The sequence below is a fragment of the Calidris pugnax genome, unplaced genomic scaffold, assembly GCF_001431845.1.
Source record: "Calidris pugnax isolate Ruff unplaced genomic scaffold, ASM143184v1 scaffold8, whole genome shotgun sequence".
NCBI lineage: Eukaryota > Metazoa > Chordata > Aves > Charadriiformes > Scolopacidae > Calidris > Calidris pugnax.
In genome coordinates, this window is record NW_015090830.1 from 4,837,293 (window position 1) to 4,865,018 (window position 27,726).

The 27,726-nt window shown below is 43.2% G+C and overlaps 1 protein-coding gene across 6 annotated transcripts; it reads left to right on the top strand.

Annotated features, from left to right (window-relative positions):
• On the top strand, positions 1-27,726 carry FAM105A (family with sequence similarity 105 member A). 6 transcript variants are annotated; one of them, XM_014940956.1, is made up of 9 exons: positions 3,340-3,461; positions 14,877-15,038; positions 16,160-16,319; positions 16,428-16,459; positions 16,567-16,658; positions 20,326-20,475; positions 21,401-21,529; positions 24,071-24,343; positions 25,502-27,726. In XM_014940956.1, the coding sequence occupies exons 3-9, from the start codon at positions 16,213-16,215 to the stop codon at positions 25,679-25,681; spliced, it is 963 nt and encodes a 320-aa protein (XP_014796442.1). In that variant the 5' UTR covers positions 3,340-3,461; positions 14,877-15,038; positions 16,160-16,212; the 3' UTR covers positions 25,682-27,726. The 6 variants fall into 6 exon arrangements, with proteins under 6 accessions (XP_014796441.1, XP_014796445.1, XP_014796440.1 ...); XM_014940955.1 differs by lacking the exons at positions 3,340-3,461; positions 14,877-15,038 and adding an exon at positions 1-260 and having other exon boundaries at positions 25,502-25,681; XM_014940959.1 differs by lacking the exons at positions 3,340-3,461; positions 14,877-15,038 and adding an exon at positions 2,807-2,825.

Sequence of the window (27,726 nt, forward strand, 5' to 3'; positions counted from 1 at the left end):
TGGGTGACTTTGAAAACTTTAACGGAAATGAAACAGGAAGCCAGATCCTCTCACAGCTTGTTGATCTATGAAGACGAGCCGAGTTTGTAGAGACTCGCTTTCTACCCCCAGCAAAAGAAGTCAGGGGAGAGAAATCCAGTTGGGGAGATACTCTGCAGAGGAGATGCAGAGGAGACATGACAGAAAGGCAAGCAAGAACAGAGACTGCTTCACTGAGCAAGAAAAATGGAGCAGAATGAACCACTCAAAGAGAAGTGTTGGTAAGTTCATAGAGCTGTGCTCTAAATTTTGGCACCTCACCAAGCTGGTGATCAGCTATAGGAAGCTCCTGTGCTGCAGATCACACTGCACAGGCATGACTTTTCCCTATGTTGGACTACACCTGACCTTGGTAGTAGTAATGAATGATCCTAAGTGGGGAAATGGTTCCTGCCTGTTAATAATGGACTTGAGAAACTGACCAGGTCTGCACCTAGGTTTCCTGCTTTTACTGGGCTGGATGCCCTTGCTTTTGTCTCAGCAGACCCTTTTCATGCTCCTTTTGAATTGTTCATGGTCTTTGGGCTGTGGTTATAACCCTACTGCTCACCTGCAGATGGGGGCAAGAGCACGGCACTTGCTGCAGACTTGTGGCTTTAAACAGCACAGACAGCTAAAATGTCTTCACACTTGCTCAGTGCGGCTTCCAGTATAAGCTTCTGCTGTAATTGCTATGCAGTCTCCTCTGGGCACAAGTGGAGAGAGAGAGTCACAGTCGCACCTGCAGCTTGGAGATGTCATGACCTGCAGAAAAACCTGGAGGCTCATGTTATGGACAAGTTCCAAATGCTCCCTTAAAGGCAGGAGATATCATAAATATCTCTAAGTGGTAGAAGTTTGCCATCAGAACATGGCTATGTCAGAGGATCTTAAATGTGCAAAATGACAGAAAGTCTGGAGGAACAGCATCAACCTTAGGCTGCTTCCAATTGGAGCTCCCCAGAGCTCTCCCCTTGCTCCCATGGAGCTGCTGCCATGGAACGCGTGCTTTAAGTAAGGCCTCCTCTAGCTCCTTAGTTTGTTTCCCGAGATATTTTGAGGAAGTTCACCCTTTCTGAAGCTTTCTGTACCCTTGTAGCAGCGTGTTTCCCCTTCTGCGCCATCCATAACAGAAACTCCTTCTGACTGGCTGCTGTTTCCCTTTTTGCGGCTTATCCTGGCTCAGATGTAGACTTTGCTTACTCTCCTTAGGATTATCCTAACTCTTCTTCTTCAGCTAACAGGAATGGCATGAGCTCACCCTGACCAGTCCAACACAGAATGCAGGAAGCCTCTGTGTTCCTTGGCTCGGTCTCACCAGAGCCATCTGCATCCCAGGCCAAGGAGGGGCTTTCAGGGGAAGGAGGTGGGTAGAGGCTGTCCCCTCGCAGAAACTTGCAAGGAGGAGAGACAATGCTCTCCTGCAGAAGCCCACAGATGGGAAAAGGTAGTAGAGAGCTCTCTGTAAGTGGCTCAGGGAGGAGGTCCAGGAAGACCTTAAGGAGGAAGAAAAGGCACGTGGACAGTTTTGGTTAAAGAAATACCTCAAGAGGTTTCAAGTCAGTGATCTCTGATGGATTGATTGCCCCAGGGCTTATTGCCAGCAGGGGCAGGCGTAGAGGGGCACAGGCTATTCTCCAGATTGCACTGAACCGCTGAATATATGCCTGGAGAAAAGACCTGAACTCAGGGAAGTGGGAAGGAGTCAGTGATACAGGGGCTGATCAGCAGTGTTTGTACTTCGAATGTTTCATCTCTCTTCCCTAATGAGTCAGCAGCCAGATAAACATTAACCTTCAGGCCCGTCTGCACAAAGAAATCGCCTATTAAATCCTAAGATCTTAACGCAGCTCAGGGAGGACAGAAAGAGGCAAATTTGGATTTGGCTGGAACAGTAAACCATCAAGTGGCACCGACACCGGCCTGGTCAAGGCGGGAAGGAAGCTGGAAAGGGAAGCTGAAGGATGCGATTGCCGCAGCCAAGACGTGGCTCAGAAACAATTCCCAGGTACCTTGGAGCCTTCGCAGGCAGATCCTGCACCAGCTAAATCCTAACAGCATCCTAACAGCTGCCCCTCCTGAGAGACAGTTGTGGCAAACCACAAACTGCGTGTCCCAACGAAAGCACCAGCTCGCTGATGCTGCAGGGAGGCAAAGAGCTGGCACTTTGAAATTATTATTTTTTTTTTTCCGGAACGGATTTTTCGATGGAGCAGCACATGGCGCTGCACAGCTGACAGCTCCAGGCCTCTTTACTCAACTATTTCCTTCTGCTATTCTTAGCTGGTTTTTAAGCCCAGGTTTTCTTTTACCTGGACAAGTGTGTTGGTGGCTTTCTGTGACTGTGCCTAAGTGAGCACACCAGTGTTCAACAGGTTGTCTGTTTTGTTCCTTGCCCAGATTAACTGAGATGGACAGAGAAACAGCCTGATATTTGTGCCAGACAGTACAAATCTCTTTACTGTTTCATGGAAATTGTTTATTTTCTACCTCCAACCATTTTAATCTTATGATATTTTAGGGAAAAAAAACCAAAAAACCAACCAACAGCCAGCCCTGTAAGTTTGTCCTAGCTCTGTGTTGGAGCAAACTGCTTATAACTCTGTGAAAGATTTAAGTCTGCGTCACTTGTTCAGACCATTACAATTCCCTTCTGTTTTCCCTGCAAAGTCTCTAGAGAGATGGAAGAAAACTGCTCTTTAATGTGTAACCAGGAAAGAAATTACCCGGGCCTGTGCAAATTCTCTGCGTACGGCTGGGACAAACTACGCCCCACAGGCTGCTGTAGGGGAAGGTGCCTGGCAAGGGTGAGTTTCTTCCTGGATGAACGTACCTCATCTCGTTAATGAGGGAATTAGTGAGGAAAGGGCCATTTGACTGGGGCGGGGAGAGGAGAGAACCCGCCAGCTCTCCAGTCCCTAGGCTGCAGGCAGGTTTCATGGCTAGATCGCAGACGGATGCTGGTGACGTTGGTCTCTGTTAAGGGAACTGCTGCTACAGAACTCAAAAGAAGGGAGCGTGAGAGCAAGGCGCGGCTTCTCTGCGGGCACCGGCGGAGCTGCGGGGAACGGAGATCTCCGCTCTTCAGCTGCGGGACCCCCCGAGGGACGGGCGACAGGGGTTCGCCCTCCCTCCTCCTGCAAACGGGGGCCGCCACCACCTCGCTGCCTGCGCTACCCCTCGCTTTCGGGACGAAACTAAGAGGTTTGGGGCCTTCTCACCCGAAGGAACCGCTGCCCCTGCCCTCCTCTCCCGCACCCCGGCTCCCGGGCAGCCCGGGGCGGCAGCGCCCGGGCGGGAGCTGGGTGCCCCCGGCGACAGCGGGGCGAGGGGCCGGGCAGGGGAGGTGGCCCGGCGGCATCCCCGCCCCGGGGCAGGGCGTTGGGCTGGTGGCCGGGCTCCGGGCCCCGGGGAGGTGCAGGCGGAGAGCGGCGGAGGAGCGGGTGAGGCGCGGCGGGGGGGTCCCGGGGTCGCGGCGGGGGTTTGGGTTTATTTGTCGCTTCTCTCCCCCCCACCTTTTATTTATTTATTTATTTATTTATTTATTTATTTATTTTATTTTCCACTTGACTCTTTTGGGGCCGTTTATTCCCAAGTGGCAATAGCCGGAAAGCTGCTCCGCGGCGGGATCGCAGGGGTGTCGTGTGTGGTCCCCCCTCTCCCCCCAAGATACCCAGGGCCGGGGGGATGCGGGGCAGGGCAGCCGCCCCGGGGAAAACTGGGGAGGGGGGTGTGGAGGGTGTTGGGGTGAGTCTGGCTGAGTGACAGGTCTCCTGGCAGGAGCGGGGTGTATTTGAGGTGGGTTTGGGTTTTTTGGTCGGGGGTGGTGCCGCCTCCGACGCACACGGGGGTCGTCATGGCTTTACATCAGCAACGCGTGACATTTTCACGGCCTGTGGACCTTTAAGGTTTTGTTATTTGGGGTGGAGGGGTGTGTGGGGGGGCATTGGTTGGTTTATTCTTTTTTCTTTTTCTTTTTTTTTTTTCTTTCTTTCCATTTCTTTTCTACTCTGTGCAGTCTGAATTTAAGTGTTGCAGACTGGCTTCTGTTCCTATCAGAAAGGTGAAGGTTTAGGAAAAAAGGGGGTCAGAAATGAGCACGTGATTCAGGAAGACTTGTGAAGGTGGATGTGCACTCCTTCTGGTCTGGTTACCAGTTGCTAGTAGCTCTCAACATTAAACATCTCTTAACTCACTCTCAAATGGTCTTTTAGATTGAAGATAATGTGCCCTACCAGCCTGCTTTTCTACTGTACGTTTTGGGATGCATTTCTGCTTTGATGGTTACCAGTCAAGCTATCATTTTACACTGCCTTTCATACCAACCAACTAGTTTGCTTTTTGGAGGAGCTGTACAAATTGTATTCAGCTTATACTTTCATTTTCTGCAGTGGAGGCGGAACCAGATTTCTGTGGTATTTAGTAAGTGAGTTTAAGCTCGTGTGCTTATTCCTAATATGTGCAAATACAGTTATTCCCACTTCTGTCATTTGGCCCACTCCAGTTTCTGCAAGTGAGAAAACAAAGAGCTAAGGTGTGTGAAACAGAAAGAAATGAGCTGTTTTGAAGGCTCAAGACTGCTATCTAGTCACTGAAGTTTGCTCTTTTAACAGTTTTATTTCTTTACTGTTGGACAAATAAGTTAATTAGAAATTGAAGGGGACACCAAATGGTAAGAGGAAAAGCTGCAATTCTGCATATCTGTACAAAATACTACCAGGGTTGTTTAAGCACCAGAGGAAGAGTTTTAGAGTTGATTTTCAAGGGCAAAAGCAGCATTAAAATGCTGGTCAGCATATTAATGCATATTTATGCATAATTATCTGTATACAGATTTGGACTTCTGAAAAATTATTTAATTTTCATACTTCTGAGTTTCTTTTTGCTATTGGTATATAAGTTTTTTCATTTTGTTTAACTTTGGTGACCAGGTGTCCTAACTCGACGGTGTGGGTTTCCTGTTTAGCACCAGGACTTTCTGTCTACCTTGTTTCTTAGATACAACTTCCAGGTGAAATCCTCACATCTTATCTACCAAGGATATAACAACAAACATTAAAGGGTTTTTCAGTAATGTTGGCAGTTTCTCTTGAGCTTAATGTCTGAAAATGTTTGCCTTTGCATGATTACCCAGGCAAATGAGCTTGAGAATTCAGAAATACCTCTGTCCTGTGCCTCTGACCCCGCGCAGCTGAACCATGGGAGTCATGGTGCCAAACTGTCCTAGGGGAGATGAGTATGGTTATAATTTAGTTGTTTTGAAAACACAAGGGAATAACCAGTGCTCAGGAGTCAAAAGGTTGCATAATTACACTACTTTCATTACACTTGTGTAATTCAAACCAGGACACTACATTTGTGGGTGTGATTAGAATTGCATAAAGTTTATCTTACGGAGCTTCTTCATTTCCTCTTGGTTTAGGCTGTGAATTTTTTTTTTAATTACCACTGGGCCACATTACCCCTATTCTACTGATGTTTTTATTCAGGTATTCTGACTCTAAAGGAGTTACAGTACTCTTTGAAGTCAAACGCTAATCTGAGTTGCTGTCTGGCATCTGACCATGAATTTCTTTAGGATCAGTTTTCTGCTTTGAGGGAATTTGGGAAGGCATGGTGGACACATGGCATCCTTTCTGCACTCCTGGGTTGATATTGCTGGCACAGTGCTGGCACGTAGCAGTAATGGGGAACTCTGCCCATGTTGCTCTGTTGCTGGGACTCCCGGCATGGTAAATGCTGTTTCGTCTCTGCATGGTTGCAGCGCCAGGGATCAGACATGACAATGTCACGCCTTCCAGAAAGACAGAGAAATAGTTATTTATTAACTACAATGTCAGTGTTTCATGATAGAAAACTGTCAGGACTCGTGTAGTCTAGCGACAGCAACATAAAAGTGGTCAATGACAGTGTTAGGAGCAACATTTGTAGCTGGGGAACTTGTACTGGTTCTGAGATGCTAGAGTTTAGTTTGTATATTAAAAAATTTGGTATGATGGAAAGTTTTTTGGTGTTTTTTTTTTCCCCATGAACAGTATAACTCATAGTTGAGCTGTCTGTTGCCTGATCTTAAAAAATTGTATCAGTTTCACCCCCACATAAGTGAGGAAAAAAGTAGATCAGGTATTACCGTCCACTTCTTGAGGAGTGAAGGCAAATATATTGTAAAATGCTCCAAAACTGCTGCAGGCTAGTTCATGAATTTTCTGAGAATTTTTTATGCCAGCAGCTTTTAGTTTCTTCATAGCCTTATTCTGCCTTTGTAGTTTCTTCCCATTTTTTCACTGCTGAGGAGGAATACCATCCAGTTTTGGCATGCTCAGGATGGAGAGCCCAGTGCTTGGAATTGCTGTGTAAGCCTATGTGGAGGTGTTGGACCCTACAGACAGAGAGAGCAGGTGTGTCTCTAGCTTCTGTCCCCATGTCACTGCTGGGGACAGATGCTACTTACACCATGTACCTGTGCAGAGGGATGTGGCTAGCAAGGCAACTTGTGCTGCCCAAACATTTCTTTCAACAAACATTTCTCTGAGGAGAAGGCTGTGGGCTGAGCAGAAGAGTTGTGTTGTCTTATTTGAGTGCAATAAAGCGTTAGGGTGGAGGGCTAAAAGTATGGATTGGTGTGGCTGTACGTGCTCCGTCTGTAGTCCTGTTGCTGCTGTGCCTGTGGTCTTGGGCAAACCCCTCTCAGATTCCTCTTCTATAATATGTTGCTGAGATTTTCCAGATTTTTTGAGCATTTAGCATTTATGTTGCCAGGGCAGAGTGATCATTTTGGGTGAATGGTGCTACAGAAGTGGGAAATGTGTGCCTTAGCATCGTAGAATCATAGAATGGTCCGGGTTGCAAGGGACCTTATAGATCACCTGGTTCCAGCCCCCCTGCCCTGGGCAGGGACACCTCCCACTAGAGCAGGTTGCTCAAAGCCCCATCCAGCCTGGCCTTGAACACTTCCAGGGATGGGGCATCCACAAGTTCTCTGGGCAACCTGTTCCAGTGTCTCACCACCCTCACAGTGAAAAATTTCTTCCTGATATGTAATCTGAATCTATCCTCCTCAAACTAGTGCCCTGACATGATGTAGTAGGTGTGGTGCTTTGGCTGTCATCAAGTCTGCCCTGGCATCTCTGCCGTGAAGAAGCATCATGGCAAGGTGCTTGGCACTGCCTGCAGGTCAGCTGCCACCAGGGAAATGCTGGCAAATTTTTAATTGCCAACTTTGTGCAAAATCAGTCTTTCTGCAGACTTAAATACTTGTTTCAGGTCTATCTGTGTCACAAAGACACATGCTACCGATCTCCCCCAGCTTTGCTCCGAGCCGAGCTCTATGCTGTGCATGTGCTGACCGTATCAGCTCCTTGGCTGGGAGCAACCTGCAGACCTGTTTGCTCTCCTTCAGTGCTGGTTTTGTTTTGTGTCCCTTTCTGTGCGTGAATTTCAGCTGTGACGTGTTTGCTGAAGACCAGGGTCTTAAAAATTGGTGATTGCATATCATTGTAGATCTTAAAAAATAGCACTGCTGGGTTCCAAGGTTAGAAACTGCCCGGGACTCTGTAGATCGTTTTCTTAATTTACAAGTGAAAATAAGTTGTTCCTCAGCAAAATGCCAGCCCTGCAAGAAGAGCTCAATATGCAAGGTCACACTTAAACCACATTTTACATGGCTGCATAATTTGTATTTTATGTAGACCTCGCCACCTCACTGTCCAGTTTTTAGACAGGTTGTGCAAAAGGGAGCCGTGGTCTCTTGGTCGCTGTGACCCATGCCCAGATTGCTTTGCTTGAAGCTTCTTTTGGCATCCAAATGTCTGTAACAATACCAAAAGTGCATTAGCAACAATAATAATGTGCTTTTTACAAGCAGAGAACTTTCACACTGAATATTCCGGCTTTTTGAATCACATTTTTATGAAATGTTTTACTCGCTTTGACTTTAGTATTACACTGAATATTAAAACTAGATTTATCTTGATGCGGTCAGTTTTACCTTTCAATGTGCCTTTTTTGCATAAGATCTTAGGGAAGAAGAGCTTGGTAATGTGCTCTCAAAAAAATGCCAAAGGACTTCTATGCATGTGAGCTAATTAAGAAATGCCAGTTTGAAACTGTTGCCCTTTAAAATATGAAGATAGAACAGGGTTTACAGGGCCCAGCTGCTGCCAGACAAATAGCATTAGCTCTGCAGAATAAAGCTCAGGCTTTGACTTTCATCAGGCTGAACGCTGAGAGGCCGGGGGAGAGAGGTGCAAGACCAAGTCTTGTCATTTGCGTTCAAAGTGATGGCTTCGGTATTTTGCTTTCTGTTGCCCTTTCCTTCTGCTTCTAATCTGTCTTGGAAAGAGGGAGAGAGACAAGTAAAACTCCCAAGCAAACGAATAACCCAGCTGGAATAACCTCTGCACATACCTAGTGGGAAGGCGGGTTTTGTGATCTGATGTACCACCAGGAGATGTGAATTATTTGTGATTATTAATCCATATGAAAAATGCAGAACTCTGCACAAAACAGGCAGAGTCTGGTACACCTTTTGAGAGGGCTGTGCTCTGAAGACAGAGGCAAAATCTGTGTGGTGAGGGTACAGCAGTCAGACCCTGTGTGGACATGCGAATGACAAGCTGCATGGATGCAACCTGGTCACGTGGGGCTGGTTTTCAGAGCAGGGTCTTTACAAGACCCTGATGGCAGATGCACACACTGCCCGTGAGAACTAACAGCTGTCACTCATACTGCTTAGGCAATAAACAAGCTCCGACGAGTCGATTTTTTTCTGTTTGTTTGTTTGGCATGGGTCACTTGATGCTATGGCTGTCCAGGGCATCACTTGGGATAACTGTTTATTGACAGTTAGAAATTTAAAATTCCTTGGACTGTCCCGCAGTGTGTGCCTACTAAGTTGACTGGCATTTTTTTGCTTCTCTCTCCTCTGAGCTGCAGCACTTCAGCACGGGATGCCTCAAGGTGTCAAACTGCTGCTTAGGAATGAGCCAGCTGATGACCACCAAGGGAGTCACCCGGGGCCATTCATAGGGAGTTTTGTCCCAGGAACGCTGCTGGTGGAGTCTGATAAGCAGCTTGTTTTCCTCTATGCTGCCTGCATTGAGATCTTTCTCATGTGGGCTTCTGTTGACATTCCCTCTTCCTTGACTCAGGTGTCTTTCACCCCTCCTTATAAGTGGTTTGAGGGTTCCTCTGCTTTGCCACTTGCATCCTCCTCCAGTGCCGACATGGTGGCCACTGCTGTGGGTCTTGCAGGAGTCGCAGAGCCCACCAGTCCCTTCCTTTGGGGCAATGGGCTCAAGAAGGCCCTATTCCTCCTGGGTGGCAGTGACCCTGATGCCTGGGCTGTTGGGGACTCGGGTGCGCACCCAGGCAGGGTCCCATGGTGGGCAGTCTTGGGGAGGGGACAGCCACTGCTTCAACCTCTGCCTGGAAGGACCTGGAGGGGTGCTGCCTCGGGTACCACGCAGCCTCATTAGCGCCAAATGACTGCACATCCTTGGAAGGTTGGGCTGTAGGTACAAGTCTTGTGCTGTCTAGCAAATAACATCTAAAAACAGGAGGAGGAAGATAATTCTTATTGGTAAGTAAGACTTCAACTTTTTTTCCCCATAAACAAGCTTCAGTTATCCAGAAAAACCTGAGGTATTTGTATCACTTAGCCTATCAGCTGAATTTAAGCGTAAAAAGATATTCAGGGGGAAAATATTTTCTTTACTCTGTCAGTTTGGATTCAGCACAGCAAAAAATAATAACATTATAAAAGACATTTTGAGAGTTGTGTTTGCAAATAGATAAACCAGAAACAAACATGAGCAGCTTTAGGGATGACTCAACATGCAGCTCAGCAGCAGGCATACTAAGAATCCTTAGAGTGGGCTTCCTTCAAATAATAGATTTAGTGCATTTGCGTAAGTTCTGTTTGAAGTGTAGAGGCATTAAATAGCAATTCCGAATGAGGACAGATTTTTTTCCACATTAAAAAAAATAAATCATTGCAGTAGCAGAAATTTCAGAGGTTTCTTCTTTAAAAGGAGGTTATTTTATTTTTTCATTATTTTTACTCAGGAATAGGAGATTTAAAGAGATGCTTGTTTTTTATGGCATGAAATGCTTTTCATGTATTGCTCTGGACTGTAAATTCTCTGAAGGCTCCTCTCATGTTTATTCTTACATAAATGGAAGTGTAGCTGAGATTTATTCATCTGAAGGTCGTGGATGAAGCACCCTGTGCCTTAAAAAGGAAGCTGAATTATACAGGAGATCAGGAACTGAACTTTCCTTTTGTTCTTGTAAGCGTTTGGAGAGAGGGAAATGGTATGTGCAGACTTGGGCATGTGTTAATATCTTGATTATAGAGATTGATTTTGTAAAGGTAACTCTAATGGGGTATTTTTTAGATAATCACGCAGTAGGTAAGAACACATTCTGCTTGTTGCAACGGAGTAGGAATAGGTGAGTGCCACAACTGGATAGACTTTGACAGCAGCAGTTCAGGTCCTGTTGACGATCAGTCCAAAGGAGGCTTCCAGCCTTTCTGCTCTTTGCAGTAAGAGGACAAGGGCTGAGGGAGCGCTTGGGACTCCCATGCAGGGCAGCTGTGGAAATAAAACCTTTCTTGAAAGTGACGGACCTCAGTGCTATCCATTTTCTAGGTAATTGTGTGATTCTAGTTATAGTTTGGGTCTCAGATTCTGTTTTGGTTTTTTGGTTTTTTTTGAGTAGAAGTTGAGATCTGATTAGCAGACATGGTTGAACCTTTGATAAGTCACTGATGATTACCATCTTTGCCTGTAAATGATTCTCTTTCTCTTCTTATACCAAGTAGAGATCCTCATCTCTAGTTGTTATGTTAAAACGGGTGAAGAAGTTTTTCTTAACAAGTTTACATTTCTTTGCTCTGTAAAGGAAGGGTTTTGTAATGAAATAATTACTGAATTAAGCAGTGCTTCCATGTACTATGTTTTTTGCTTGATCTGTTCTGTCTTCTGTAGTTTTTCATTTTTCTGGCATGGTGCTGATAATAAACTGGGGAATCAAAGATTTTGTAATCACTTGGCACTACTTAAAATGGTATGTTTCTCTCTTCTAAGTTGTTATGGGGTGTAATCTGTTGAAGGTATTTAATTTTGTAATTAACATCTCTTTGCTCTGTCTCACTCTTGGCTCAGTGGGTTGAGGTGTATGAGCAGATGTGTGCATCTGTGCATCACGCTGCTGAATGCTCTATAAGGATAAGTTTGCTTGTTTCCCCTTAAAAGAGGGAGTTAACTGATTTTGTAACATACCTCAGTACTGATACTACATAGTCTGGGAAAAAAAAAGTGATGTGCAACTGCGCAGAGAGCTCTGCAGGCACATGCTCACTGCAAGCAGACTTGGACCTCCATGCCAAGCCTTGTGTCTTTCAGTTGAGGGGTCTCTCTTCCTAGCTCTGGCTCTGAGAGAGGAGGGGGGAAGGAGGGATATGGGTGGGCAGTAGAAGGGTTGGAACAGGTGTATCCCGAGGTCTGTCTCCCTCTTTGAAGCAGGGGATACCTGCTATTCGGGATCTAGGAACAGAATATTGTGTGATGCCCTCTTTATGGGCATCACACCTGCCCACTTTATGGTAACAATACTATGGAGGAGTATCAAACCTGCCCACTTTATGGTAACAATACTATGGTTCTGCTTTCGGTACCAGAAGGACTGTGGAGAGGAATGTCCTCGAAAGGAGTCATACAGTCAGCTTTTAATTTTGGAAGACAGTGCTACGTTCCTGATGACTCGTTACAGGGAGGGAGGAAAAAAGTAAAAAGGTTGAATGTGCCATCAGACATGCTGGAATACTGGATCGTGCTTCAGCGCTGCATACAGTGCTGGCTGCTGGTTCCCAAACTCATCCCTTAGATTTTGCGTTTCATCAGCTAATGCGTTTTTTAAGGTGGCAACCTCTAAAAGAGTTCCGAGGTTGCTAAATGTGGAGCTAATCCTTTAGAGACTCTTCTTGAGTTACTTGTGAAAGAAGGAAAGAAGCAGATGTTGCAGATGTCTCTTACTCATCTTTTTTTCTGGCCTCCCCGCCGCCGTGTGTCTCTCTTGCTGACTTTGTGTGGGTGTAAAAGCTTGAAGTTTGGCCGTAGCAGGAAGCTGATAATGTGGCATGAAAAGAAAATACGGTGTACCTCTTGCAGTGTAAGATAAATACTGCTATCAGCTCCTACTTCAGCACTGTTCAAACCTCTGTTCATCCAAATTTCTGCTTGGAGCTGTCTTAGAAGTCCCAGGGCTTTATGGTCTGGCATGGGAGAAGAGTTGGTCCTCCCTGTGGCCGCGGTGATGCTCGAGGTCATTCTTCAAAGAAATGTGAGCCCCAGCAGCCGGTCGCAGCACCCACGGGCTGTCGCTGTCTCCTGAGCAACAGGATGAATTGCGCCTGTATCCCAGGGAATGCATTAGGTTTAAATATCCGTGGGTTTAATTTACTCCCCCCACCAGTACGTTATTAATTTAATTGCTCTTCAGTTTCTGAAGAATCTTGGAGGGGGCAGAGAGGGGGCGGAAAGATCTATTTTAAACTGCCCTCTTTAATTCATGTCTCATTCGTGATGTATTTTTACCAGCGGCACTTCGTGATCCAGCTGCCACTTCTAAATGTCATTTACTTGAATAAAAAATGTAATTACATTTCTAAGTGTGACATAAGCACTGAAAGTAGTAACTGAATCACAAAGTACTGTTTGAACACCAGCTTTCCCATGACAGGAGGGAAGGTTTATGAAGTCCAGGGTATGTTGTAATTCAAGTGTAGCAAAAATACCCAAAATCACTTGTTTAGTGATTCTGGCTTTTTGTTAGGGAAATACCTACTTACATATCTCCCATACTAATTACAAATGGGGGAACAATATTCAGTTATTTCATGTTCTCTGACATTTATTTGTGTTTTTGATTGAAATCAGTAAACCAACGTTTCCCAGTGCTCCTTGAAGAATATCTGCTCCTGTGCCTTGGAAGGGGGTTTGTCGGACTCCAGTAGGATTTTGGCATATTTAATACCATCAAAAGCTTTTTCAAAAGTTTGTTTGACTCAACTTACAAGCTCATGTTGATGCAAACTTCTCATCCTTTTGCCAGTAAAAGAGGTAAAGGAAGAAATTTTGCATTCACATGTATTCCTGGTATTCAATAAAGCAAAGTATGTAATTAGAAGAGACGGACCAGCACTCACTTTTTATAGTCCCAGTTTCTTCAAAATCAAAAGAGGGACCGTACAGTCATTTTAAGTAATGAAATTGAAGTCTGCTGGATCTTCCTTTTGATGCTGTATGTTTAAGTTGTTAATGAATTCTTTGTGAATCATCATTGGCTTTCATACAACAGTGTGACAATATTAATCCAGAACAACCACTGATACATGGACTGAACCACGTTTTTAAGCCTTCAGGTTCTATTCTAGTTAGCAGAAGGTTCAGTTACTTACAGTCTGCTGCGTTTTTTCCATCGCTGATGCCTTTATCTTAAAGAAAGAAGAGAGAAAAATTGTGATGGCTTGATTATCATCTGTTACTAATTCTCAGTAGTTGTTTTCTAGGTAGCAATTTGGGTGCTTATTAAGAATGTGCCTGTTGGTGTCCATCAGCAGTAAGAGTGTGTGTGTGCACGCTGTACGTTCAAGTGTCCCAGTGTTTCCATGAGCTACGCCACTTTCAGACCTTACAGCTGATGTTTTGCTGTCTGTTACTTGGCATCAGTAATAAATGCTTCCTGCAGCTTCAGATTTTTGGTCTTTTTGGTTGCACGTGAATGTGTGCCTTGCTTTTTCCTACTCACGTGTGCAGGCATAACTCCTGCTTATGGGCTGGCCATGAAAACAAATGACAGATGCTCTCTTTTACCTCTCTCCTCTTCAGAGAGGAGAAAAAAATGAGAAAGACTTATGAGTTAAAAAGAAAATAAACTGCTTTGAGGCAATATTAATAATAAATTGTTAATAAGAGAAAAATACGTAATAATAAATTATTAATAAGAGAAAAATAGTAAGAAAATAATGAGAAATATATCTTGAAATACGTATTTTGAAATATATACCTATAAAGGAAACATATATATAATAAGGAAACATATTTATAATAATGAAATGCAACATATACAAAACTGTATCAAGCTCCCAGGATGACAGTCACGTCACTGGCAGCCACTGGGAAAGTCCCAGACTGGACTGGGTTCCAGATCTGGATTCAGGAACGCACAGATTGGAATCAAAGGCAGGTGACCAGACAAAGTCCTTCTTGGACGCTGGCCACTGAAGAAAGAGGGATGACCCTTTGATCCCTCAGCTTTTATACCGAGCATGGGACAGATGGGATGGAATATCCTGTTGGTCAGGTTTGGGTCACCTGTCCTGCCTGCCAATCCCCACAGGTGCAACCCATCCATGTTCTTCCACTTCCAACCCTCCAACGGGTAAATAACAAAGTTAGCTCGCCTTGATTACTATAGCAAGAAGTATAAGCAAGAGCCTCTCTGCATACCATTCCTGGGTATTCACTATAAATATCAGACATTATCTGTGCTAGAAGGGGAGATGGTCTGAAAAATATGCTGTTAATTTCAGAGAGTTAGAAGAGGCTTAATTGAAAAATAAAATTACTGAAAAGAACCTTGGTTCTGTTTTACCTCAAACCAGGACATTCCCAGTCGTGCCAGGAACACACACGCTAGTGCAGCACATGAGTAGAAGCCGACAGAAGGTCTGGCCATCATTTTGTGTGAAAAGTGTTTACAGCAGTACGAGTTTTGTGTAAATGGGAACTAGCACCCCAAAAGCTTTTCCAATTACCTCTTTTTAAAGTTTATTAATGCCTTTTCCTTTTCAGCTCTTAACCTGCCTTGTGTTCATGGGAGAGACGTGGTCTGGGTCTTGCTTCCGGACAGCTTGCATATGACATCCTGTAATAAAACTTCTTCAAACAACATAATATTGGAAAAGGCCAAATATCAGCACTGCTCTGTATATATGCAACAGTGCTTATAAAAATGTATGTGTAACTGTTTATCTTGTTGCCAAGGTGGGGATTCATACGTAACTCTATGACTAGATAGGTGTCCACAGTGCATAGGCTTAACTTCCTTGGAAAACTTAAGCCCCTCTTAAATTTCCTGTTAAAGCCAGGAGGGACAGAAGTTCAACTGCCATAAAACTACACTCAATGAGTAATTCCCTTTGTTTGGAGAAGGATCTTTTCAGCCTTCTCTGGGGATGCCTTTATAAAAAGTTGAGTTCTCTTAAAGTTTTGTACTAAATGAATAAATAAGTTAATAATAGAGCAGCTGCTGATCATAAACTCTGGGAATTTCCTATACTCACATTTCAGCCAGAGGATAAATTTCTCACTTAGGGAGCACACACTGCCTTTGTCTACTCTTCAGTCTCCAGGCTCTCTCTCAATTCTAGGGCTTCTTATCAACAAAAGACAACCAAAACTTTCCCTAACCCTGCCTGTGATGCCAACAGAAACTTGTCTGATTTGTCTGTGAAACACACAGACGAGGGTATGAGAGCACCCTTTGTGATGATCTCCTGAGCTTTCTACCAAATCCCCAGGGAGGATCTTTGTTTGGAGTTGTAAATTGACCCTAAACTTGCCCAAATTCAGGCAGGAACATTCCTTTAATTCCCTTGGCAGTCGTATGATGCTTTGTCAGCTAATATTGCCTTATATGGCCTCTTTGGAGACTGCGACTCCCAGGTACCTCCAGTCTTTAAAACCTTGACTTAATGGCAAAGTAATGACAGTACAGGTCTCTGGATCAGCACATCCTGAAGCAAATGTGGTTTTTTGGGTTATTGGACAGTCGCTTTGATATCAATCTTCCTGTGACTCTGTTGTAACTATATGTCTAGCCTTCACTGTATGGAGGAGAGCTTGGAAATGTGAACCACTTGCATCCAAAACCCTAGAAACTTGAAAAACTAAGTCTATAAAGTATGTATGTAAGGAAATAAAATATAGTCACCTTTTACATTTCATGTTTTGTGTTTCATTTGGAGTGGTATCCTACTTGGATGATTATTCATTTTGTAAGAAAACAAAGAGAAGCAAGTAGTGCAAAACAGTGACGAGATTTTTCTCCTCTCTCCTTTTTGTCCCTATTTTAGGAAGGCATGAGGTGCGGTCCTGGACAACAGCTGCCAAGCAATCCTTGTGTCTCATGTGGCAAAAAGTGAAAGTGCAGCTAATGCTAAGCATGTCTTTCCTTGTGGCTGTTTGTTGGTATTGCAGGAGGCTATACAGCTTTTTAGCACAGCTGCTGAAACGGTAGGTTTTTATTATGCAGACTTTAATCTTCCAGGCTGATGCTTGTTTCAGTAAATATTGACCTTTCACCACTCCTCTTTGACACCTGTTTTATCATTTGGATTTCAGGTGGAGCAACTACCTTCAGAGAAAACTCATAAGTAATCTTTTTGTTGTCATTCTGTTTTCCTTAATCCCCTCCACCACCACTACCCTTTAAATACAGAACAGCAAAAGGTAACTAATCTATGAATTAATCTCGATTTAGGGAATCTCAGTGTGCTGACAGAAGTTGATCTGCTTGGTTATGGTGTGAGAGAATGGAAAGGAGACACAAAGCAGGCCAAACACATGAGGGAGGTAAGAATTAAATTTTAATTTCTGCATGAGGAGAAGTTTGTGGGAAAGGAATAGCACTCCCAGCACAGGCACCTCCTACAGCTACTAGAGCCCGCTACACTGGCTGGCTAAAGGAAAAGCAAAAGGGACAACATGAATGTAAGTCTAGATGAAGACTGCAATAGAGAAGGTCAAAACATAGATCAGATTTTAGCCATGCATCTTCTGCAAATTTCCCCCCTGTAGCACTGATGATCCACGTGGTGGCTTTCACAGGAAAAATCACACCCAGTGCTACAGCCCAAATAACTTGTTGGTAGGCACTGCCTCTCAGCCAGCCTTTGGTTTAAGGTAAAAGCTCTCATTCCAGGGAGGAATGAAACACCACACCTATTGCTCTTCCAAGCTCCGTGTGACAGCAGCCAGTGCTTGGCACCCTCCCCAGCCGCCACCGAGGTCCCTGTCTGGCTGCATCAGCCACAGCTGGGGGCAGAAGCTCACATCTGGCCTGTGGCAGATGTGAGGAGGACCATTGTACGGATGGTGGCCATCCCCTGCCTCCACACAGCCCCCGTCTGCTCCAGCTCTGCATCCCGGGATGCGTGGTGCTGCCATGGTGCTCCCTGGCTGAGGCACTTCTGTGCCAGCATCTTCCCCTGCACCGGCATCTTCCCCTGCCCGAGGCAAGTCTAACTACACCCAGCAGCTCCTGCTGCCTTGTGCCACACATAGCTAGGACTAACAAGGTACTAATGTCACAGTTAATGTCCTTGTCATCTTCTATACCCTGATCAGCTGCTGTGGCGTGGCTGGAGTCAGCCCTGGGTTGCATAGGGAGATGGCAGCCTCTGCTGCTTGTGGGCATCAGCTAATCCTTGGTGCTGATCTTTTCCCATTCACTTTATTTTTTTCTTATATGGTTTTTATTCCTTTCCATGTAAGGGTTTTTTTTGGGTGGTTCTTTTATTTTATGTAATTTCTTTCCCTATTGTATCTTTGAGCTGCTAGCTGTGACTGCCTTAATTATTATACTTCTCCTTGGATTTTTATTTTATTTCTCTTACCTTTTAAAAATGAAATAGTTTCTTGCAGTTCAGCAAGTTTTCTTCCTAACTGTGAGTCAAGGTGAGAGTTGTGCTGCACTGAACCAGGCTTTAGGTCATGGATAGCTGAACTCCTGAGCCAAGGACCCACTAAATTCATGGTTCACCAATGCCAGCTACACTGTTTTCTGGCACCTCACCAACATGTTTTTCATTTGTGTACATTGTGTGTACGTGCTTACACCCTGTAAGCAGAAAAGGCTTCCTGCAAAAGCTGTGTATTAATGCACAAGCAATGGGCTGTTGGCAGCTGTAGCTTGGTGGCCATTAATGGAGGCAGCGTGTCAGAGGGCATGGCAGGAGCAGCAGTGCCCTCCCAAGGGCCCTGACCAACTCCTCAGAGCTGGAGCAGCACTACATTATCCTAACTTATGAAGGGCATGGGCCTCAAGGAGCAACATCTGTTTAAAACTCTGTTTCTACTGTGTTAAGCCTTAGTCACCAAGGTAGGCTCAAAGACCACAGGCTGGATTTTCACTTTTCCCATAAAACCTATAGCTAAAGTAGCTGTACCAGTGGTAGAGCAGTAGTATCTGTTATAAACAAACTTAGAGCCCAGTCTAGTGAATCAGCTAATTGTGACATTATACCCTTGTATCCTCCTGGGGTGGCATTTCAGACTAGCACAGGACAAATGTAACTCCGGGTCTATATTTCTGATTTTCTTATGATGGTGGGGGACACTGACCATGAGATGCTGAGAGAGATCAAAAAGGCAGAGAGGGCAGGAGATGCAGTACTAATGAGACACAAACTAGCCATCTGCACCGGCGGCAGCAGTGGGGTGGAACTTTAAGGTGCTGCCAATAACCATCTGATGGATCAGCTTTTCAGGGAGCCTCTGGGAAAGGAAGTTACCCTTGCCTTGGTCCTGACTAGTGCATGGAATCTGCCTCAAATATGGCTTTTTAATTTCTATTGCTGTTCTCTGGAACAGGAGACAGCACGTACCAATATGCAATGTCCATGCAAGAACAACAAAGCAAAAAAATTATTACAATTGCATCTACCTACAGAAAGGTCAACTCCATAAAAATGAAGAATTATGTTAAAAAGAACCTAAAAGACAGCTAAGAGACTTGAGTGCTTACAGTCAGTATATTTGACATATATGTTGCTTTAGTTCATGGCCTTGGAACCACAGAGCAAATGCCTACCCAGAAGGACCTAGGTAAAGGTAAAACGAAGCTAATAAGGCCAAACAGCAGCATAAGGGACTTAGGAGAAAAAAGAAGGTATTGTTCAAAAAGCTGGAGTCATGTCCAAATGATGAACAGAGAAAGGATCCAACTTTGCTGGATTAAATTAGGGAACACAGCAATGCCAAAAGTGCCCAGAACACCCCACAACAAGGCCAGAAGTGATTTGAAGGAACAAGTAACAAAAGACAGCAAAACTTTTGATAAATTTTCAAACACATATTGGGCGAGAAACCTTTCAGAAAGAAAGATGCTTGATGATCAGAGCTGAAAAAGAGACTCAGGAGAGTCTAGTGGATGGCTGGTTATATCAGGTACCATAGCAAAGAACACATTTTAGAATGAGGTCTCATGAGATTCTTAACCAACCTAATGTGCTTGCTGTCCCCCAAAAGGAGTAGTTCCTCGCTTGTCTTGTCTCTCCCTTTTCCTCACCTCATTTTAGCTAAACAGTCCCTCTGCCTTTTTTTCGTGCTCTTATATCTTCATCTTCTGTTGGATGTGGTTCATGAAGCTGGTGAGCTGATGGAGCCATCTGAGCTTGCTGAAGCAGCAAGAAGCTCCCCCAGCAGGAAGGATGCAGTAGGCTTATGATTATCACATCCAATGCAAAGTAAGAGCAGGGGAGACTGTGCAGACACCTGGTGTTGGGATGGGGTGAGGAAGCAACTGAGGTGAAAGAGGACCAGGAATTGAGACCGTCTTCCTGCCCCCTTCAGGAAGCAAACTGAGACTGATAGAGCAGCCTGGGTAACTGCAGAGTCCCCTTTCTAAGGTAATTCTCTGCCTGTTTATTGATCTGAATTGTCTCGCCAAGGGTCCCGATGGGAGCCAGAGGTAACACAGATGAAATACAGGGAGTGTGTAGCTGGAAGAAGGGCCATCCACTTCAGCATAGGGCTGCCAGATCTGCGCAGCCTCAGGTCATCATTGCACGATGGATTCAGGTCAGTGTATGGAGATGTTTCTGCCAAAAGCAGTTTTCTCCAGATGCCTGTTCCTGCCCTTTTGCTGCTCCATCCCATGTGTCAGCACAAGTTGTGAAGTGGCCAGGGTTGAAGCTGTTACTGTAAAGAAGTCTTCACTGATCTGTTCTGCTTTGGTTGGCCATCTGAATGTTTACACTAGCAACAGTGGAGAGACTGAAGCGAGGTGCTGGCTTTGGAGAGAGTGCAGAATCACTCTTAAGGGGCAGTGGCAGTGTAAGGTGTTTACATAAACTATGAAGTTAGAACATTTTTGTGTATATAAAACTTATAAATACACTTGCTCTTTCCCCTAGCCCCCCTCCTCTTATGAGTAGCTTGGAATTGGACTCCAGTTCAACATGGGTTTGGTCCAAGATTTAAAATGTTTATTGCTAATTTTTTTTGGGTCTTTTTCTAGGCATATGAAGCATTGTTTTGGAGCTGTCATATCAAATATCTGCGACAAGTCAGGAAGGACAACTATAGTGTACTAAGAGCAGTGCTTTTTCAGATATTCAGCCAAGGCATTCCTTTTCCATCATGGATGAAGGAGAGGGATATATTAAAGGTAAAATTCAATTCCTAAATGAACATGATTCAAGTGACCTTGCATCACAGAAGGAAGCTTTTCAATATGTGAAAACTTATGTGTCTGACAGGGAAGTAGAAGAGAATCATTATCAGAAGTTAAAGAGAAGTTTTTCAAACTCTTTGAACTATAAATAATTGAAAAAATGTCCCTGATCTAAATATAACAAAGTAAACATGACTCTAAATAGTTAAAAAAAAAAAAAAAAAAAAAAAAATCAAACTCCCATTTCCTTATTTAGGCTTCAAGTGACACTTCCACTTATTTAAACCGGCATTCACAAAAATCCAATTCTCTCTCTACCTGGCAAAAAAAAAAAAAAAAAAAAGTAGTAGATGAGAAGTGTTACTGCCACCCTGCTAGATGTCACTCCCTTAAAACAAAAGGATGTTTTAATCCTCCTCATCCACATCTGTGCAAAGTCTAGTGGTCTAGCTCATTTGGGAGCTGCTGAGCCTGTTACTGGAGCAGCAGGAGTCCAGCCCTGGGCTCCAGGAGCTCCAGCAGGAGACAGTGGTGAAGTGGTGGGGATCTGTAGCTGCTGCCTGCAGGAAAGCATGTGCAAACTGGAAGGTGTCTGTAATCCTAAAAACCTCACTGAGTTTGGATGTATTCAGCTTCTGCAGAGTGTGGGTTATATACTTTGCTGAGAGCATATTTTCTTCTCTTTTTGGCTGACCCTGTTTTAAAAGAGTCTTAAGGACTTGGCAGTCAAATGGAGCTTCATTCTTAACATTTGAGCGGTTCTGAAGCACATTTATATTTTTTGTTTGAACTGTACAAATGGAGGATAGAACCACATCATAAATTAAAATGTGTGTAGACAAATTTATATAACTTTATATTCTACTTCTTATTATGGTTATGATCTCTACTTAATTAGGTTTTGGTTTTTCTTCCCCAGCTCCCTGAAAAGCTTTTGTATTCTCAAGGTTGCAACTGGATTCAGCAATACAGTTTTGGGCCAGAAAGATACACAGGTCCCAATGTCTTTGGTAAATTGCGCAAATGTATGGAGACATTAAAGACCAATGTAAGTATTTAGGAGATGGCTGAGGGGAATAAAAGCACTGAGAAGTGAGTTGAAATAGAGTTAGGGAACTGCTCCTTGTTACTTATCTCTGTGGCAGGCAGGCCCACTCCCAGGTTCAGGGATCTGAGCTGCTGCACAAGGCCATCGCCTCTCCTGCAGGGGAACCCTGTTTGTGGGATTCTGCTAGGTTATGTCCTTGGGGTCCCCCTGAAAAATTAGGGAGGCCATCCTCTCCAAAGCTGTTAGTTGCTGCATGGTTTAGTAGCCTCAAAGCCTTCTGAAACAGAGCTAAAAAATCAACCTGACAAGATCTTGCACCTTCCTTGAGCTCCTCGGGGGTTTCTGTGTGTCTGCAGTTGCGTGCGCTTTTGGGCTGTTCCTGTCTTCTTTGGCACAAGCTGTCCCCAGCGCACCACCACCCTCTTCTCCCCACCGTCCTCCTGCTGGGCATTTGCTTTGTATCCCCTCCTGGGTCACAGGCATCAAGTGGATGCTGGCATTTGCTGAACTCCAGGGTTTTGGCCAAGACTAGGTTGAAACCCTTCTCTGAAGGCATCCATTATCCAGTATGTCAGATCTTAAACTGTCATGTTTAGTTCTACAGTACACCTTACGGTTCTGGGATGTCTTACCATGGCCACAACAGTTTATTTTACTGGTGTGCATTTAAGCTGGTTCCTTTTATGTGGCCCTGTGTATGCAAGCCACAACTCTGTAGTTTTAAACCCTATTCTCACTGATACTGATTGTTAAAGAAAACCAAAAAACCACAGACAGACTTATTTAGCTCTAGAAACGAAGCAAATAAAATATTTTATTTATAAATAAATAATGATAAATAAATAATATCGTAATGAAAAGAGGGAATTAAAATAGAGATCTGGTCCTTGTCTCTTGCCTGCAACCTTGCTGTGCCAGAGTGACAACTACCTACTGTCTTGAGATGTGCCTAGTGCTTCTTGAATCCAAATACCGTTTTATTCTGGTTGCTCTTTGCATTTGCTGGTGCTGGGTTGTTCAGCTTTTATTTTTAACTTGTTGTAGCTCTTTTCAGTTGCTGTTAGTCCCTTGGCATGAAGCATTTAAGCTGGATGTTTGTACAGAAAAAAGTTTCACGTCAACACCATGAACAAATCCATACCATTAACAAGTTGCTGCAGAGCAGCTGTGTGATGCATTGTGCTGTTACTGGGTATGAGCTCTAGCTCCCAACTTAATTTTTTTATAAAGATGCCAGTGAGGTGGCTTTTTGCCTGTTTTCACTAACAGGATTCTCTGCTGTCTTTCTTGGCTCCATTGTCATCTTGTAGGCTGTTGCCTGCAGATGCTGTTGTGCCTGGGTTGTGTTGGTTAATAGGTGCTTTACTTTTAGGACAGGCTTTTCACTTAGGTAGTAGAGATCCTCTAGCAAAGGGACAGTAGTGGTTCATACAGGAAGGTCTCATTTATAACCTGTAAGAAAGGTCTTGAGGAATTCATAAGGAGATGGGGGGATCTGTTTCTCAATTAGGTATTCACGGGTAAGTTAGATTTATTTTATTTTTTTAGCTGCAATTCACAATTTATGGCCACTTCAACATATAAATAATGCAAGCACAGAATTAACTGAAATTCATTTGAATACCACTCATTGAGCATCATCTTCTATGGTGGTCCCAAAAGACCTCACAGTTCCTGATGACACTTTTTAGCCACTGTGTTCAGGACTGGGTGCTTTAAGCTTTCTAATTTGGTACCCAGTCCAGCACTGTCTCCTGGATGCCCCATGTTCTGGGTGTGAGCACTAGCTTTTGACCCCTCTAGAGCAACAGAGAGCTCAGAAGCTCTCATTATCAACTGTGAGCAGAATGAGAAATTCCTGCCCCATTCATGTCCCATGCATGGTTTTGTCTTGTCCCTTCTTGTGCAGCCAACTTACCTTGATCTCATGAAGCAGAACACATTAAAGACATAGAGATGTTTACAGCTTTTAATACCATTCCAGTTTGTATAGGTTCCTTTTAATTGGCACACTTTGGAATTGGGCTCAACATCTAAAGAATTCAAGCTAGAACAACTTTAATGTAAAGGGTACTATAGAGGAAAATCACTGAATTTTGGAAGCTCTAAGTGAAAACCACTTAAGTGTCATCACTTAATCTAACATTTTCTGACAACTTAGTGTCGATGTCTGATGCACCCACACAGATTTCCTGTAACTTTCTGAGATCCTTTTGGTGGTTACGCTCCTTTCAGACTCGTTACAGACAATGATACCTACAGTGGTGGTGGATGGTTTTCGTATGCTTTCTCATAGTCTGTCATTAGCATCCAGATGCTTGGAGCTGTCTGTAGCAAATAAATTCAGCTGGATAAATGGAAACTAAGATGTCTAAGGCTTCAAATTTCACTGCAGATCCAAAAGAGCCACTTGCTTATTTGCACCACTATTTGGCTACAATAACGTTATAGTACAGACTGGCAATTGTTCCAGGTATGGAATCTTTTGTATTAAATAGAATTCTTGATAATTTGATTGGTATTATTCTGTGTGCTTTCCAGTGGATTGAAATAAGTGCTACTAAAGATCATGAAGAAAGAGGAAACCTGTGTAATACACTCTTTTCTGATGAGAGCAAGGAACATAAACTATATGAGGCCATAAAATTCATCATGCTCTACGAAGTTGTTGAAGCCTACGAACAGATAAAGAACAGGGAAGAACCCACACACAACCTTTTTAGCCTTCTCCTTGCTCGTGATTCTTCGTCTGACCCTTTGAGTTTCATGATGAATCATCTGAACGGCGTAGGTGACTCTATTTGCCTAGACCAGGTAATGATATAGATGAAAAATAAATCATGAAACTTATTCCATCTCTGACGTGATTTGGTGAATATATCATGCATCCTCTGTGATAGCTGGCCCATTTTTTGTTCTTTGGAATGTGGGGAAGTGAAGTGAGGATAGTCATTTAACTTCCAGGAAGAAATCTATAGTAGCATAAAATGGGGTGGTTGGTTTTCTTGCTGAGCCAGAAATAAATGGTGCAAGCTATCAATGAGACATAGTTTAGGACAATGATACCTTTGATATGTGAAATAGCTTTATATTATGCAGATTTGACCTGTTGTTTTGCTTTTCCTATCTGTTCCACCATGCCAAACCCTCTATCATCGCTCTACTCTTTCCCCTCTCTGGTTCCCATTAGATCTAATGTCTGTTAAGAGTAGGTAATGAGAACACTATTGACTGTAAACCTTTATATGTTAAGATTTATTTTTTTTTCAGTTCTACATTTAGTGAGTAGTTAAATATTGACATCTAAACTCCACACTGCCACTCTGCAAATGGTTTCACTTTCCAATGGATGAAATTATTTTTTATAATCAATATCAGTTATCAAGTCAACTGTTACGTTGCAGTCACCTTCAGGAGCAGTTTGACTATGACTGGACAAGTTCTGCTCTGTCTGACTGTGACCAAGAATATGAGCTTTTTCCAAAGCATTTTTCGAGATTAAGCAATTCTTTTCAAGAAGTGAAGACTCCAGTACTCAAGTTTCCTATACATGAAATACAAGGAATTTTTTTTCCTTTTACAATTATGTTTCCCTCGTGTAGCAAGTGATCACAAGGTGGCAGACTTCCCATTTTTCAAGGTGAATCAATCTTTTAATAATAGCTAGTCCCTTCTTGCTCCCCACTAAGCTGAGTGAGCTGGCTTTGGAAGCCAGTTAGGCATTGTGTCAAGTGGAAGAAGGATGTTTCCAAAGTGTCAGACATAAACCAGAATATTCTACATGCAAAAGAGCAGTGGAAGGACTGTTGGAACATTGAAAATGCCCTGAAACGTTTAATTTTCTTACTTCACTTACAGAAGGACCCTTCTATTCCGTGTCTACTGTTTTAGGTGACTTGCCTTAACTTGGATTATTTTCAGTTTAGTTTTTTAAGTCTAAATAAATGTCTTACAGACTTCTTTCATCTTTAGGTTGAACTGTTTCTTCTTGGATACTTGCTTGAAGTAAAGATAAGAGTTTACAGACTGCATAGGTTTAATACTGAGGAATTTCAAGTAAACTATCCAGAAGAATACCGAAGGGAATGGAATGAGATTTCTCTCCTGACCGAGGATGACCGCTACTATCACATCCCCCTTTTCAGAACGTGAAGGACCAGTGACTTTTATTCCTTTGTATAATATAGTGAGTGAACAGTTCCAGTGAATTAAGTTTCTAATTGGCAGCAGTATGATTTTGAGAATGCTCTTTAATGATTACAAAATGATTTATGGTTTATTGTGTAAACATTTTGCTTTCCCATGCAGCTTAATTCACCATCAGTCAGCCATAAAAAACATAACATATATTGCTATACTGTGTGGGGAAAAAAATAGCGTATTTGAGAGTTGTCAGATGAAAAAGATTGGACTGCATTGATAGAGAAGGTAAAGGTAAAGCTGGGTTTTCCATTGCTAGCCTAAGGGTTTACTCTGACATCTCTGGAGGGTTAAACTCAAGTTCCTAAAGTAATTCCTGCCTTTCCCTTGCCTGTCTCTAGCTGGGGAGGATGAGTCATGGAGGAAGCAACTCCAGGGGTCCCGCAGTTTATATTCCAGACTATTAAACTTGCACTGACCCGGGGCAACCTAGGATGGGAGGGTGTAAACCGGGGACTCTGCACAGCTGCTTCAAATCCCTGGAAGTTGCTGGAATGTCTCCCTCCAGGGATGGGCAGAGGGAGCAGCTTCAGGCTGTACTTGCTTCAGACACCTGAAATGAAGCTGTCTGCACTCAGCCCTGATACCCTAAGGTGAAGACATGTTACACAGGAGGAAGAAAATCCATCCCACGCACAAGAATACTGTGCCAGATGAACAGAAGATCTGGGTTATAACTGGGGAAAGTAGACACGCTTTCTCAAAGCTGAAAAGGGCAGTATTAATTAATAAGGAACATGCAATGGAGTTAGACCCAGTAGCTGCCTATGGGTTTTGTCAACTTGTAAATCCTTTAACGGCTGATTTCAACATAACGTGCCAAGATTTTCTTTGCAATTCATCTGAGAAAGCTGTGCACAGAATACATTCACAAACACTGCATTTTCAGAAAATACTAATTTTCTATGTGTTATTTGAATTCAGCAGTGTATATACATATTTTATCTTCTGAGTGTATGTTAATCTCCTTGCATAAGTTTGCTATTTAGTTTAGACCTCAATGTTTGAAGAAGTCTATCCAGGACAACTAAATGAGATTTACCTTATTACATGCAGCATTTTTCCCAGTTTTATTTTCTAGAAGAATCAATTGTGTTTTCATTATTTCAAAAATAAGGGACCTTCATTTGAAGAAATATTAAAATGATGTAGCAGATCTAGCAAAATATTTCTGAAAAGCTTACAATCCCATAGGCATATGGTTGTATTGAAGAAAGTGGGATTTATTAAGAAAAAAAAACTTCTCCTTTCCTTATCCTAGAGATATGGGGACAGCCAGGCTTGTTTTTTAATTCCTGCAGAAGAAAATACAAGCAAGTAACAAAAATGTGAACAGGGCCTGCAGGAGCTACAGCAGTAGCATGAGGCAACTAAGTGGTAATGCTTGGAGTGCACAGAGAGCGCTTGGTTCCTTTGTGTAAAGGAAAACAATTTTATCCCTCGCAGTCCTTTTTTTTTTTTGTATGTGAATATAAATATTTATAAACACAAACACCTGAGTTCTTGTAACAGTTTTGTTTCCTGAAAGTTTTTCTGAGTTCAGTTTTGTTCAATAACTTGTGGCTTTTTAATTAAGGCGGCTTGATACCTTTAATAATTTCATCTCATCAAAACCTGCATATCAAGTACTTTATTTATTAAAAGAAACTTTTCTTCACTGAATGAAATCATTTGCCTGCTTTAGATGTGGTTCTGCTCTGCATGGGTAAATGTTATAATGCCTGAGGGCAGGGTATTGGTATCTCTTTTGCATCAACAGTAACATTTACAGCTATCAATACTTGTCTATATTTTATTCTTGTTTTGGTACAAGCAGACATACCAAAAAAGGATGCGTTTTTATAGTGGTCTTTTTAATGCTTTGCATATTATTTATGAATAGGAATACAAAAGCATTACAGCTGAAAGTGTTAAATTGTCAAAGTGTATGTTTTTGTAATCTTGAGCATATTAGTAGCAGGGAGTTAATAAAGATCTAACACAGAGAGTGGACTTTA